At 35.0% G+C, this 14,607-nt stretch overlaps 1 protein-coding gene across 1 annotated transcript; it reads right to left on the bottom strand.

The window, feature by feature from the left end:
- Positions 1–5,257: 5,257 nt before the first annotated feature.
- Positions 5,258–14,602, bottom strand: LOC112556547 (solute carrier family 35 member E2B-like). The gene is made up of 9 exons (XM_025225645.1): positions 14,561–14,602; positions 13,342–13,728; positions 12,920–13,040; positions 11,369–11,504; positions 10,982–11,087; positions 9,976–10,118; positions 9,682–9,735; positions 8,206–8,409; positions 5,258–7,531 (listed from the first exon to the last, which is right to left on the bottom strand). The coding sequence occupies exons 2-9, from the start codon at positions 13,480–13,482 to the stop codon at positions 7,315–7,317; spliced, it is 1,122 nt and encodes a 373-aa protein (XP_025081430.1). The 5' UTR covers positions 13,483–13,728; positions 14,561–14,602; the 3' UTR covers positions 5,258–7,314.
- Positions 14,603–14,607: the final 5 nt, after the last annotated feature.

Raw genomic sequence — 14,607 nt, 5'->3', positions numbered from 1 at the left:
TATTCTTCATGGCACATAAAAAACTTTCTTCTTTTAACAATTTGGTCTAGTGAAAGAAAAACACAACAAAACATTTCTTATAATAAACCTACAAAACCAGTCGTTTTCTCAAAACATTCTGCAAACTTTGAAACTAATCAGCCAGTTTAATCTTATTCAGTATTTCTTTATGTACAAAAGCATGTATAATAATGGAGATGAAATGCAGTCTGTCCAAATTTAATCTGACTTAACAGATATTTGATAATAATGTACATGCATTCTTGTCACACACACGTCAGATAAAGTTCTGTTAGCATCTTGCAATGCTCTTTTTTATTCTCTCAAACCATCTGATATAGCCATTGTATCTAAAACATTTTACCCACTTGGTCAGCAGCATTCAATAACATCATAACCATGGATCAGGATGATGAAATTAATAAATGTTTCACTATGTGCCATTAGATCCCTCTAAGCAAAATTTGAATTTACGAACCAAAATTTAAAAACAAAACCCTCATCAGACCCACTACAAATCAAGACTATTTTATATGAAAAAAAATATGAAACGGTAAATTGCAAAATAACCACAAATACATAAAAACCACATTGTCAGATTACTCAATTTTGAAAACTGGATTTTGCAAGAAATACTTTTATCAGTAAATTATTTCATATTTTTATAATCATTTTACTTGAATGACAAAATTCAATCTGCTTGAAGCCTGTTTCAACAGTTCCACCCTAAAAATAATCTTACAACTAATTACATCAATTAATAAAAATATTTCAGCAGAATTACACAAGGAAACACAAGTGAGTGAATAAACTATGAAAAACCTGATAATTGGGCTTTGATGTAGAAGCACTTGTTTCCCCCATTCCTGTGCATATTGTCCTTTATTAGTTATCAAGTTTATAAGAGAAACTAGTGATAGAAGTAGGTAGAGGATCAGGCCTTACTCATGCAACATGCATGTACGTAAGTACACAAATGCCCAACATTTAAATAAACGGTCTTAAAATAAAAAAAGGGGGCAGGGCAAACATTATATAGATATAAGTTAAAGAACGGTTCTCTTTCACATTCACAATACACCATATGGAAAATGATTGTGCACACAGTTTTATGCTTAAATGATCACGAAATAATAAAATTTAATACATAGCTGCAGAGCTTAAAATGGATAAAAACAAGGCATTAAACATTCTATATGGCATTTAATGCACCACATGCATTTAACAACTTTTTCAAACCACTTTGTGCGTACACTTTTATGAAAAATGTACTGAACAGAGCTTCAACAACTTAACACATGGACAAAATACATGTCTTCAAACTGTTCTAATGGAAGAATCAGACTAGGATAACCTGGAGTTACTATAAGAATGAGCTTTACCATCAAGCTGCTGTGACTTTTTTACACAACTATTAGGAACATGAAATCTAGGGGGAGAATTTTCACTAAATATATATTTGCAAACAGCTATCTTCATAAGGACATTACTGGCAGGAATTTCATTGCATCCATTTCTGTATACAAATGGCAATGGCCGCATTTCAAAGGAAGGATGCATACCTACTAAGGCTATTACCTATTAAATGTAATATTATGGTCAGTTTGCAACATCATAAGTAAATGTTCATTTATTGCTAATTGAAATGTGCCCAAGTTCACTGTCTGCAGGATTCAACTATTAAAGGGAGTTTGACAGGGTGAAAAAGTCTGCATAACCGTACATGTAAAAGATGTTTAAAATTTCTTCGGAGTTACCAAAAAAGTGCACTTTCAACTTTCAATATGGGTAAAGATAGAAACAGTTGATTTCTGCTTATTTCATACATTTCCCATAAGTTTTTTTTTCATTAATCTATTTCTTAAAGTTTTATTTAGATAGGGTAATTTCATGTCTTCCAGTTTAACTCAGTACCTTCCTGAGCTAATCATGAAATGTACACATAAAAGTAACACTCATATTTTCTTTTAACACAGAAATTATTTTGTGTACCCTATGCACACACAAGAATAGCATAAAAAAGGCAGGGGTGAGCACTAATGTATGAAAGAGGTGGAAAAGTGGTTAAAAAGTGTTCACAAAGTGGTGAAATGATACAATAAGCACACTCATGATCCACTCAGCAATTCTATTTCAAAAATAAATTAAAATGTGGCATACAATTTTGAAAGCAATTTAAACTGTGGTGCTGTGATAGAACATAATATTTGTAAGTACTTGCACCAAATTGCATCTGAAAAGTGACAAAACCAAAAATAAAATAAAAACAAAACAAACAAGACCTCTTACTTGCTGGACAGGGAATAAAATGCTAACGTTTGCTTTGTATCTAAATGATAAGGAAATGTCTTTCCACAACACAACTTTTACCATAGATTACCTTGACCATTTCTTATGCATGTGTGTTACCTGAAAAATTGAGGATAAAGTTATGTACCAGATGACATTTCCCAAAGCCCTCAAAAGCTTCCCAATTAAGGCTATATCATGGCAAGGCAGCCAGCCCTGTAAAAAGATGTAACATGCAGAGAATGTACAGTGTGCCTGAGACAAAAGCTGAGCCCAGGACAGCCAACCTTCTCTGTAATGGTGACAGGCGTTGAACATTGCGCTGCCGGACCAACCCCCTTAAAAGAAAACACAAGATGACAATACAAATTGTCCACATCAAAGGAAAAAAAAACAACAAAAAACTGTGATAAACTATTTTTGATAAAAAAAACCCAAAGCTTTCCACTTTTGACACAAAAGTTATCCTAGATCAATTATTCCTATTGTATAACCATACAAAACTGAAATACGTGAAAGCAGCTTTATCTCGTTGAGGGATATATCACATAGTTTAGAAGCATACATTATTTTCATTAAACACATTGAAAAAAGGACGACTCCTAACAAATACAGCCAGGAAATATTGAGAACTAAGCATTTTGAGATTTTATGTATTCTTACAGTCCTTGATGAAAGGTACCCAAACCTTCCTCTGCTACAGAGATCATGTATTCATGTTAAAAGAAAGAAGAAAAAATGCCTCGACAATTCACTTGTTCAAAGAAGTGAGCCTACTCTCTATCTCACACACACACACACATATGCAGAGGATGACAAAAGAAAATTGTTAATTGTTGATGTATGATTCACATATTTACCACCTAAAGAGTAATTATCAGTGTTACCTATGAAATACAAATAAAACCAGTACTCTAGTGAGATAAAAAACAAAAAATAAAGATTTTGAACTAGAAGATGTATGAAAAGAATTGCCAGAATAAGTACATCCCTTATAGTGCATTGCTTTCTGTAAGTCTCAACCCTAGGCATGATGGACTGCTTTGTCTCTAAAAGTTAAAAAGGAAAGACAACCTAAACAAAGAAACCTCAACAACATTGAAGCACTTTTGTTTCTTTCTTTCTGACCATCATCCTTTCTACTCTTTAGGAATACAAATAAAATCTTTTGTAAGCCTGATCCATAATGCTTTGGCAAAACATCTGAAGCTGGGCTGAGACATCAGTCCAAAGACAAACAGAAATAAAACTGAAAATACTTAACAGTACATAATTTATTCATGTAGAAAAATAAATTGTAATTGTTTTAACAGTAATGTACATAATTTATCAATGTAACAATGCATTCTCAGTCTGCCATACAAGGTAAGCACAAAATCATGGATACACCTACGTGTGTAAACATTTCTCAGCTTAATCCTTCTTCCCTCTGATAAAAGACAAAAAAAGTCACTATCATTTGCAAGTGCTCATTGCCACCTACTAGACAGATTAACTCAGATATGGACAACAATGTTTTTTATCATTTATGTTCAGAAAATTCCATTTTATATTTAGGGTTTATGAAGTTCAACTGAGGGGGGATGCCCAAAACTGGGTCTATTGGAGAGTTGTTGCAGCCATATGCTCAAGGAGTAACAAGGAATAAACTAAACTAAAAAAAACCTTTTACTACTTATTTCATTTTTTTTCCTGTTAAGACAGATCTGACACAATGAGATCTGCATGTTTCTGCATGCACTTCAGTCTTTAGTCACTTCACATTAATACAACAGCAGTGAGAATTACATAGTAAACCACCAGCACACACTCAGAAGTCCAGAGTCTTTGCACTGCATGTAGTTCTTGCCAGCTCCATGTCCATTCTGCATTTTTTCCATATAAGAGCAAAAGAGCACCAGTATAGCTACAGAACTGATCTATTCCCATAAGCCCACTCCAGTTTGTATACCACACAAAATAAACACCTGCTGAAAAATGTCATCCCACATGTATACAGATTGGTCACTCACATAAAATAGGCTGGAATATGAAAGCCAACTTTAACTATCTTAATAGACTGCTGGGTTTGTTGTGTATGCTTGCTGGTTCCCAGCATAAAAAGTACACCTACCAAAAATACTCACTACAGAAATTCTGTAATAGCCTGGTGGTTAATGCACCATGAAGAAGTTATTGGTTTGAGACTTGTGCAAGGAGAGGGTCAGGGTCTGCTTTTCATATGTCATGCCTTTGACAAACTGAACTATTTATTGAGTTTACTGCGGCTACAGCATCTGTGTTAAGAAATCTTTACTGCAGGGCTTTTCTAAATCAAAAAACTACAATATCAAATTTTAAATACTTTCTACTATGAACCCTTTAAATAGTTGTCTCTTGGGTTTCGTGGACTCTTCATGAAAAATCACTAGCCTAGCATTTCTGACAGTCGCATAGAATGTCTGGTTATAATGATTAAACATACAGTCACCTTATAATTTATGTTCTCAAATTATCTGAGATTTAAAGATGCATCCTACACTGTTTTCTCAAAATGTCAAGTAACACATATTGTGCCAAATAAAACCTAAAAAGATCGTTCTTTCCCAGTTTATTGCACACATGGAGCAAAATCACTTTCTTAATCCCTTCCAATCGGAATATGGAAAAAGCTATAGTACTGCATCTGCACTTCTAAAAGTTGTAATTGATCTACACATGTTTCATGAACGACTTTACTGTGACCCCGACCTTGTAGAAAGACTCGACGTTGAAGCGAGGTATGCTCATGCATAGAAACTATGGATCTTCTGGTGTTGCTGAATGGATTAGCAGATATTTTCATGGTATTTTTAAAAATCAAAACCAATAATAAAGTGTGAGTTGTATGTGTTTAGCTTTTTCAAGTTATTTTTATTTAAATCTGACCTGTATTTACTCTATAGCAGACGATCAAACACCCACTTGCGCAGGGATATCAAATGAAAATAGTACACTATCCACATCACTTGCAAGCTATAATAATTTGAACCTAAAAGTTTCATTTGCTTCTCAGCTGTTAAATTTAACTTTGTAGTATTTTTTTTCTTTTAAGGTTCAGTACATTCTCTTCACATGTCTCGCTTCAACATCGAGTCTCGCTCAACCTCGAGTCCTGCTACCCCCTGACCAGGAGTGTGTAAAATGCGTGTCTGTAAATTACTTTGTGTATGACTGAGTGTATGATGTACAAGTGAGCATGTCTGATATGCGAATAAGATAAAAGATTTTAAATGATTTGGTCTATGTATGATTTATGTAAAGCGCTATATAAATCATCATTATTATTATGACTGGAGGATGTCTGTTGCACTATACAGATATCAAACCTGTGCGCCTTGAGGTTCAGATGACAGTACTCTAACTATTGAGTTGTCATCAACTCCATAACACTTAACATTGTTAGCAATATTATTGTACCTTCTTTTCTATTACATATGGTACATGGGAACATGTTTAGATAAATCTTATAACCATAAAGTTGACATTAAGGATCATATCTACAGCATAAATTGCAAGGTGACTGAGTACATAGTGTTTTGTTAGAATAACCACAACAAAACTTCATAGCGTCAGAGGTTTACACTGAGTTTAGATGGGAAATTTTACTATTATCATCAAAGAGATGTCATCATAGAAATGAGTCAACAAATACTGTATTTGTAATTTAAAAAAAAAAGCTATCTCATGTCCAAAGCAACATGTCAAAATTAGGCACAGCTTGCTAGACCCAAACCATGGTGTAATAACGAGCAATCTGAGTGTTTCATACTAGACATTTTGTTTCACAATTCCTCTAGGATTAGAGAATTAACAAAACATCTGAAACTTCTTTTGCAAGCTTTCATGAATGAATAACTTTCATGAATGTATGAATAACTGCTATGCCAAGAAAACTACGCTTTCTAAAAATGGAAACAGTGGTTTTAACTCTGAGGTAGATTACTAAATGTGCCCAAGAAAATATGAAAAAAAAAATTCAAACACCTTTGTCTCCAATGATACAGATACAATTGTCACACCCCAAACATTCCAAAGTGTTATAATCCATTAATTTAAAATCAACCCCCAGTGTAACACAGTTTCAAAGGAAATATGACAAACCAACAACAAAACAAACATTTCAAAGTTGAAAATAATTAGAATGCATTCACATGCTTCTATACAATAAAATCTCTTGAACTGTCACATCAGGCAGTGTGCTAAGGGCACCATTTTCCCAAAGGGCTTTGTAGAAGTAAAGGCCAAGTAATACTTATTATTGATAATGACCTATTACACAGAAAGAAACTTGAAAAATTACTTTCAGTTAGCCCCCATTTGGAAGAAAATATAAATGTCCCAAAGAAGGCAGTGTCATATCAACAGAATAGCAATAGCTCAATCACACACCCTCCCAAATCCCCAAAGATCTGTAACTGTCCATTCAGCAAATGTTTGACAATCTCAGTTTGACAGAAATAAAGCCAACACAATTACATCACATGCGCAATGACCTTGGCAGACATTTTTGGAACTTTTATCAGGCAGAATACTGAGCTCATTTATTTGCTGAAATTTGACTTCAAATGTTAGACAGTCCTCTTCAAGGAAGTGCCTTTTTCCTACCGCCAGGGTTAAGGAATAAGGTGGAAAAAAAGAAAAAGAACAAAAAACAAGCACAATGGTTTCTGAACTTCTGAAAATGTTGAATATCTACAATAAAGGATTTGCTGCAGGTAAAAGCTGCTTCCATTCAAATTCAATGTTGTGTACTTGTGTACCACAATTTCCTTGAATTCTGGCAGATCACTGCTTAATTAATAGCAAGGTGCTTCTCTAGTATACTTTTTACTCGCAGAAACAGTTGTAAACTCTGTGCCATTAACACAGAGAAAGTTTCGACTCTAGGTTGGCAGCAGTCATTATGACTTAAAGCAATGTGACACCATGCCTAGATGGGTGCGGTCCATGCAATCTCCAAAACTCCATCCACAAGACTGAACAAATCTAGTCGCTACACATTTGTCACAGCTGATGAATGACTAACTCCTGTGAGTCTACCTGCTTGCAGTACTTCTCTCGGAGTTGCAAGAGATTATGATCATGTTCTTTGGCCTTTGTGTAAAGGAGAACACCTACAGTCACAGTAATTGTCCCCACGGAGCTGAGGAATGTCACAGGGTTGCCAAACAGAATGACTGAAATCCATATGAGAAATGCTCGTTTCACAGTGTTGGCCACACTGTCAAAAGAAAAAGAAAAGGCACATGAAGACACAACTGCAATGTTATAATAATATTGCAAAATCACTATAAAGAATTCTATACAAACTGAGGTCAAAATTAATGACACATATTAGATCAGTAGAGTTGCAGAGTTCGTGAAAGAAAAGGAAAGGACAAGACTATTTACTACTGACTTGCACACACCACTGCCAAAATCTGCAAGGAAGACAAATGTAGGACTGGCAGTAAAGAATCTCTCATTATTGAAAACAATCAGTTGCAGTCTTAAGAAAAAAATCTCAGGTTATTTATCTTTGCAGGGGCTCACAAACAGTATTGCTAATTCGCCCCAGCTGTTTTTTTTTAAAAACTAAGAAGACTTTTCTTTGGTGTACTGAAATATCCTAGCTTGGATATAGCCTTTTAACCTTTATATGATGTCAAATGACTATTTGGCTGTACAATTTTTTTTAGCTTTCCTTACCTCCAAGAAGGATAAAAAGCCATATCAAAAAATGTCATAGCATGGGTGGAAGTTTTTAAAATGATTTTTGAACATAGCTGATATTCTGTTGGTCATATATAATGATTGGTAAATAATCCCCCGACCAATCTGGTAATCTATTCACACACGGAAAAATTAATCAAAATAATCAAAATATTTAATAATCAGTCATGCTCCTCATGTTACCTGTGAGTGACAGGTGAAATATAATCCATAAGAACATAGGCGCTGATAGACTGGAAGTGAAAGAAAACACCATTGAGAAGAAGCATGCTCAACATGGTGACATCCAGGGAGCTACGAGCAGTCTGGAGATCCAGCATGAAAATGCAGGCAGGAATCTGAACTCCAATGGAGGCAATACTGGTGTAAAACTGCAGCTCAGCTGGCCTGTAAGAATAACTTGAAATGTAGACTAATTACACTATACTTTAAAGGACTGATGGAATCTTTTTCTATTATTCAGGCAAAAGCCTAAACCATTTTTTAATTAGGTGCATATGTACAAGTGTAATGTCACAATGTTGACATCTGCATGTGCATAGTGATGCTGGTAGGTGTATATCTGGAGAATGGAAGGACTGTATTTAACCAGATTCAAAGAGGTAGTATCTTGCAATACACTTTACCCAATCATAAGAAAGCCACTTTGAACCCTACCCTTCCCTCCTTGTCCTTTAACTCAATCTTGATGTCATATTAACAGCGAATTTCATGATAACTCAACAGAGTTTTCCATTTTTGAATTGTCCCAACCCTTGAACAACAGGTAATTCTTGAGTAGAGAATTTTCAAGATAACTGCCTGCAATTTTTGGTCTTGGTAGGAAATGCTCAGGCTCTACTGAAACTGGCAATTCAGAATCTCAGCATTTCCTGTTCATAAAATGCAACCCTTCAGACCATCAATTAGTTATTGGGGGTTTTCAGATCCTCATTTAAAACAGTTGGGGTTTTATGGACCATTTGCAGAGACAGTTAATGTACATATATTAATATTTTTGGTGGTCTTGATTCTATTTATCATTATCTAGATCTCTGATGTCAAGAAACTGCTTTACGAATGACATGGCTTCATATAAGTAAAACTGTTTCATTGATATTTAATAATGTATAATAATTAAATATCAGTTTTCATATGTTTGGTTTATCATAAAATGTCTTAAAGCAATGAGATGGTCAACCTGAATTCTTTTCATACTCCCCAGGCAAATTTTCTCAATATGACTTGGACCTCATGTGATTTATGTACATTTCTATGCATGGAAGATGCTGACCACAAATATTTCCTTATAAGTGAAAAGTTAATTCTGACAAATTATTTGCAGCCATATCCATCATTTGTAGTAATACTAAAGAAGGGCTGTAAGAAAGGCTTAAACCTATTAATAATTATTAGCAAGATAATTTTAAACATGATTACAATTTTTATTTTTTGAATAATATTTATAAGTACTATCAAAAGCATTTACATTTAGGTGCACTTCAGTAGAGGCGTGTACAAGTTGGATTATAACATACAGAAAACCATTCATAAATCTTTTTTCAAAACTCAAATGGCATCTTTAAAAAATGATGGGGATGGGGAAATAAAATTAGAAACAAATGAATAGAAACAAAAATGTAAATGATACAAGTTGATGAGAGAAAAACTGTTACTTACGTATATTTATACTTTTCTCCACTTATTAACAATTTTGAGTAGACATTCTGCAAACTGGAAAATATTTTAAATTTCAAATACTGAAGGATATTGTTATGATTATTATGCACTGTATGTAATAACGTTTGACCCTCTGTTAACAAGTATTCTTGTTATTTCTTTGGGGTAATTAGAGAGTCTTGAAGCTGGTTGAACAGAAGTTTTGATATTTAGGTGGACCTGGGAAAATTCTTTGGTTCTTTGACCTGCTCTTGCAGCAAAAACATACGGACAAAGAGAAAGAAAGGCACTTACCACTCTGTGAGGTTTGTAGCCATTGCAGCTACAAAGCCCTGTATATTAAAACTAAGTTCATAAGCAGAACAGAGAGCAAGGCCAGCCATAATAGGAATTAGTGAGAGGAAAGTGTACAGGCCTGTGTACTCTCCTATCAGCACCTGAAAAATAAGGGTCACGTGCAGAGTAAAAGTTTAAGTAACATAAATGGAAATATAAGCTATTTTGACTCCATTGCAATAATGCAGTATGAATGTGGACACTACAGCTAAGACACAGCAAAATAAACTGAGCTCTCCAGTATAGAGGATTAATTTTTCTTCTGCTTTCCTAGTGGCAGGTGAGAATGCTGATGTTTGAAGGCTTATAACATGACAATTAAGCATAAATTATACATTGTGTACTCACATTTTAGGAATTATTATTTTAAAATGAACTTAACCCATTCATGAAGAAAAAATGTTGCACTTGTCTTGCCCTTTAAAGATTACATATTTCAATTTCCAACTGCTACTTAAACATGTAACACAAATGTGTTTAAATGTGAAAAGTATGTTTAAATCACCTATACTGAGCTTTAAATGCCATAAGTTATTTGAGGAGAAAGCGCTATTGAGAGTATGAAATTTTTTCTTTTCGTTGTCCTGTGTTTTTATCCCGTCTGCTGCTATATGACAAAAACCAGTTTCTTATTTCTCTGGCTTGACACCTGCCTCCTCTTCAAGTAAACACATGATTCATGCCGCCTAGTGGCCATATGGGCAGTGGATTTAAGTGATTTACTGTGTCTAGGGTATGACAAGTAGAAGGCAGAGCTCAACCTGTCCTTGTGCTGCCCTTACCTTCTCTAACAGGTACCAATTTTTGCTGAGTGGACAAGTGAAAGGTTCCAGTCACAAACCCAAGCTGGCCTTGAACTAATGGGCTTCTGCCCTATCAGCCACGTCCACTAATTACCAACCTAGAGAGCTTCCCTTAGCATTAAGGGGTTAAATTAAAAAGGGTGTTTCTTTCTAAGAACTACCTGTGAGATGAAAACTGTGAATAAAGGAGCTGAACTCTTGACAGTCTCTGTGAAAGAAACCGCCACGAATTTCAGGGCCACAAGTCCCAGCACAACTGTAGAAAACCTGAAGCATTATGCAACAGTCAAAAACATATGCTGAGAGACAAATTATAAAAACATTTGAATTGTGTGGCTAAAAAATTTGGATATTTACATTCTTCCCCATGTGAGACCGCACACACACTAAACCACAATGATCATCCAATCTAGACTAATGGAAGTCTTTGTGCAGTATTGTTAATAGCTCTTACTAAATTGCCATACAACAAACTATTATATTAACAAATAAAAGGTGCCAAGATATCTTTTAACAAAGAGAAAAACTGAAGATAATACATTCAGTACCTCATAGTTCCCACAAGAGCCATGTTCCTCCAAAAATTTGGAGGTTTGCCTTCCCTTTCAACTGGTGTGTAGAATCCTAGGGGTAAGTACATTTGTACAAAGCCAAAGGTGGTTGTCATCACCATTTGCATAGCACCTACACAGACCAGACCAAAAGCTCCAGATATGCCTCTATTATCTTTAAATGAATGATAGTCCTGTGATCCTCTTAAACATCTACGCTGATGTATTTTTGACATAGGCTGATATTTGGTATTAGCAATATAGTTTGGTGGTCAATAATTAAAGTGCATTTTCCCCATACATAAAAGCACACCCATTTAAATGTGCACATATACATACTCAGGGCTTCTGCTAAGGCTAAATTCTTTGGGGTCCCAGGGACCCCTTCTTCAGATTTTTAAGGGGTCCCTGTTCTTCGCCCAAATTTGAAGGGGACCCCATTGACGAAAATTGAAGGGGTCCTCCGAACTTTTAATGCGTACTGTACGCAATTTTTTGCGTAAGCAGAAGCCCTGATACTCATCTAAACTGAAGGACTATGTACTTATACATAGATACATTTATATATATATGTTTATTTTACAAAATGTTTATGACATAGGTAATAATTTCCAATACCTCGGCATATTTGTACACACTTAAATAAAAAGGGGAACAGAACAGGTTTTCTTACCCCTCCCCCACACACACAGGTAATCCAAATTAATTACAGGTGTAACTTAAAGTTGCATTGATTTTATAATTGATTTGTCATTATTAACAATCTGTTGGGTTCTTTAATAAAAGGTACAGCACTGCACGCCACAATCTGTTGCAGAAGGAACAGCTGCAGACCTGATATCTATCTGAGAGTAAGATAATGACTGAACCAAAGATTTGATTTGCTCTGACATATTTGGATAACCTACATACAATATTGGAAGTTGCAGTGCAACCAAACACCAGCCATGACCATGGTATACAACGAATATCACAAATACTACGTACAGAATTGTACTACTACTTAGTATGTGTTCTGCACATAAATGATCAAACACTGGCATCAAATGATCTTCAGTTCATATTGTTACTCACAGAAATTTCTAAATACAACATCAATGAATAGATATAGACAAAGAAGGTTCACGGAGGATGTGGAGGATACAGATACAAAAGACATTAAAAACCCATCCTACACAAGACTCTTCCCACACTCTTATCAAATGATATCCAACCCATGTAGCACTAGTCCTGTTAAGTATAAAATATCACTTTTTCACTAGGTTACCCATCAGAAAAAAGAGAAATGTAAGTTGGATTGATAAGCTGCAAAGTACTACAAAGACCTGCTTTATAGTGTATATACAATTGATAGGCTAGTCATATATAATTTAGATGCAGCACTGATACAGATGGTCTATAAATTTGTATATGAACAGTAGAGTTACACTTACAGCTCCCCCACTCCCCAAACAAAAAAAATGAATGAACACAAATTTTAAAATGTGTTTAGGCAAATGTTCTGTTTTAAAAGATGTGCATAAACTACAATAAAATAGAAAGAAGTACCTAGTAGCATGGGGTCTCCTTTGAGAGTTGCTAAAATGTACTTGTTGAGAAACAGTGTAAAGGCTGAGAAAATGTACCACAGGACCAAAAAGAAAAATGCCCGCGTGCTCTTCAGGCCAACCTGTGCAAAACAATAAAGTTTGAGATATAATATAGCTCAAAATATAGATGTATGCAAACATGTTACTCATTTATCCTATTTGGAGTTAAACCTGCACTACCAGGAATCAATATAAAGCATCAGTTATTTCCTGCTTTTAGAAAATAACGGTTGACCATACCTTTGTTCTTACCTTATATTCAATGAATCTAACTGGAAGCACACACAAAGAAATAAAGGTACACTGCAATTTACTAAACAAGGTAAAAACTGATGACCCAGTATATAAGACTGAATGCAAAAGCATCACAGCTGTACTTACCTTTTCTTTATTATTCTGACTTGCAGGCCTGTGGGAGGGCTTAACCTGTGCATCAGATGTCATGGTATCTTCAATGTTGTTCAAATGAACACTAACTTCCTTGTAACTGCTGAGTATATCTGGCACCTTCTCTTTGGTCATGTTACAAATAAGTGCAGGTACACAAGAATACTGCTTTTTTTATAACCCCATCATTCAAAAGGGTTTTGAGTGTCTTGTTAAAGACTGCAATATTAATTCAACTTTTCAAGTATCATCCTCTCTGGTCATTGATTGTAGAAGTGTGAACCAATCCAAAAAGTATAGGCATTAAGGTTCAAAATCACATATTTCCCTCCCCCATCTTTTAATAGAAACCAACAGTGGTTAAGTGCAATCAAGAAGAATCTGAAATCAGAGGGAAAAAATATGCATTAAAACACGGCTACTTGCTAATTTTATTGCAATCAGCATTATATCTCATTTAGCCAAGTGAATGTGTGTTTGGTACACATATACATCATATCATTCTATGAATATGAAGCTATGAGCTTTTTTGTGGTGGGGCATTTGATTTTTATTATGCTAGATATATATCAACATTATTTGATGATAATTTTATGGTGTTATGTTTACAAATATTATCGACAATAGTACAATTATTTCGAAGTTAGTTTACACACAAAAAATAATAATGAGGTATTGTGATTATTCCGAGTGGGGGGGGGGGTGCGCACGTACATCCCTACCTTAATGTCAGATAATTGAAAAGTCAGTCAAGTTATGTACAGTTTTCAATTATTTGCCTCTGCGGCTCAAACTTTGACTTTCTCATTTCTTATTCTCGCAGTGCCAAGAACACATTCGCCTCTGAATCGTCACCCGATGCATGAGGATGAAGAAATGCAAACATGAATTTAACCTGTTAACTTCCTAAGTGATAAAATTCTTTGTATTGCCTTATTCTCGATAAAACGAAACACGGGCAACATAAAACTAAAGGTCGGACACCTCTTTGGAAGTGGTACAGAGTGTTACAAGTATACATCTAAGCTCTAGCTGTCAACGTGGCCAGTATTTGACGTAACGGCAAAAACCAAGCACATTATATGGGCATCGTCGGCAGGACAAATGAAGTTGCTGACATAAGACTATGCTGTCCTGTTAATTTATTTACACGTGTTAATCATACAGTGCTACGAGCAAGAAAAAAAATCATTGAAGAGTTTCGCATGCTTACCTGCACAGGTTGCCATCCGCCCAAGGGGACACTACTGTTGCGCTTCC

Source organism: Pomacea canaliculata, linkage group LG2 (assembly GCF_003073045.1).
Source record: "Pomacea canaliculata isolate SZHN2017 linkage group LG2, ASM307304v1, whole genome shotgun sequence".
NCBI lineage: Eukaryota > Metazoa > Mollusca > Gastropoda > Architaenioglossa > Ampullariidae > Pomacea > Pomacea canaliculata.
This window is presented reverse-complemented; position numbering and strand designations above follow the sequence as displayed.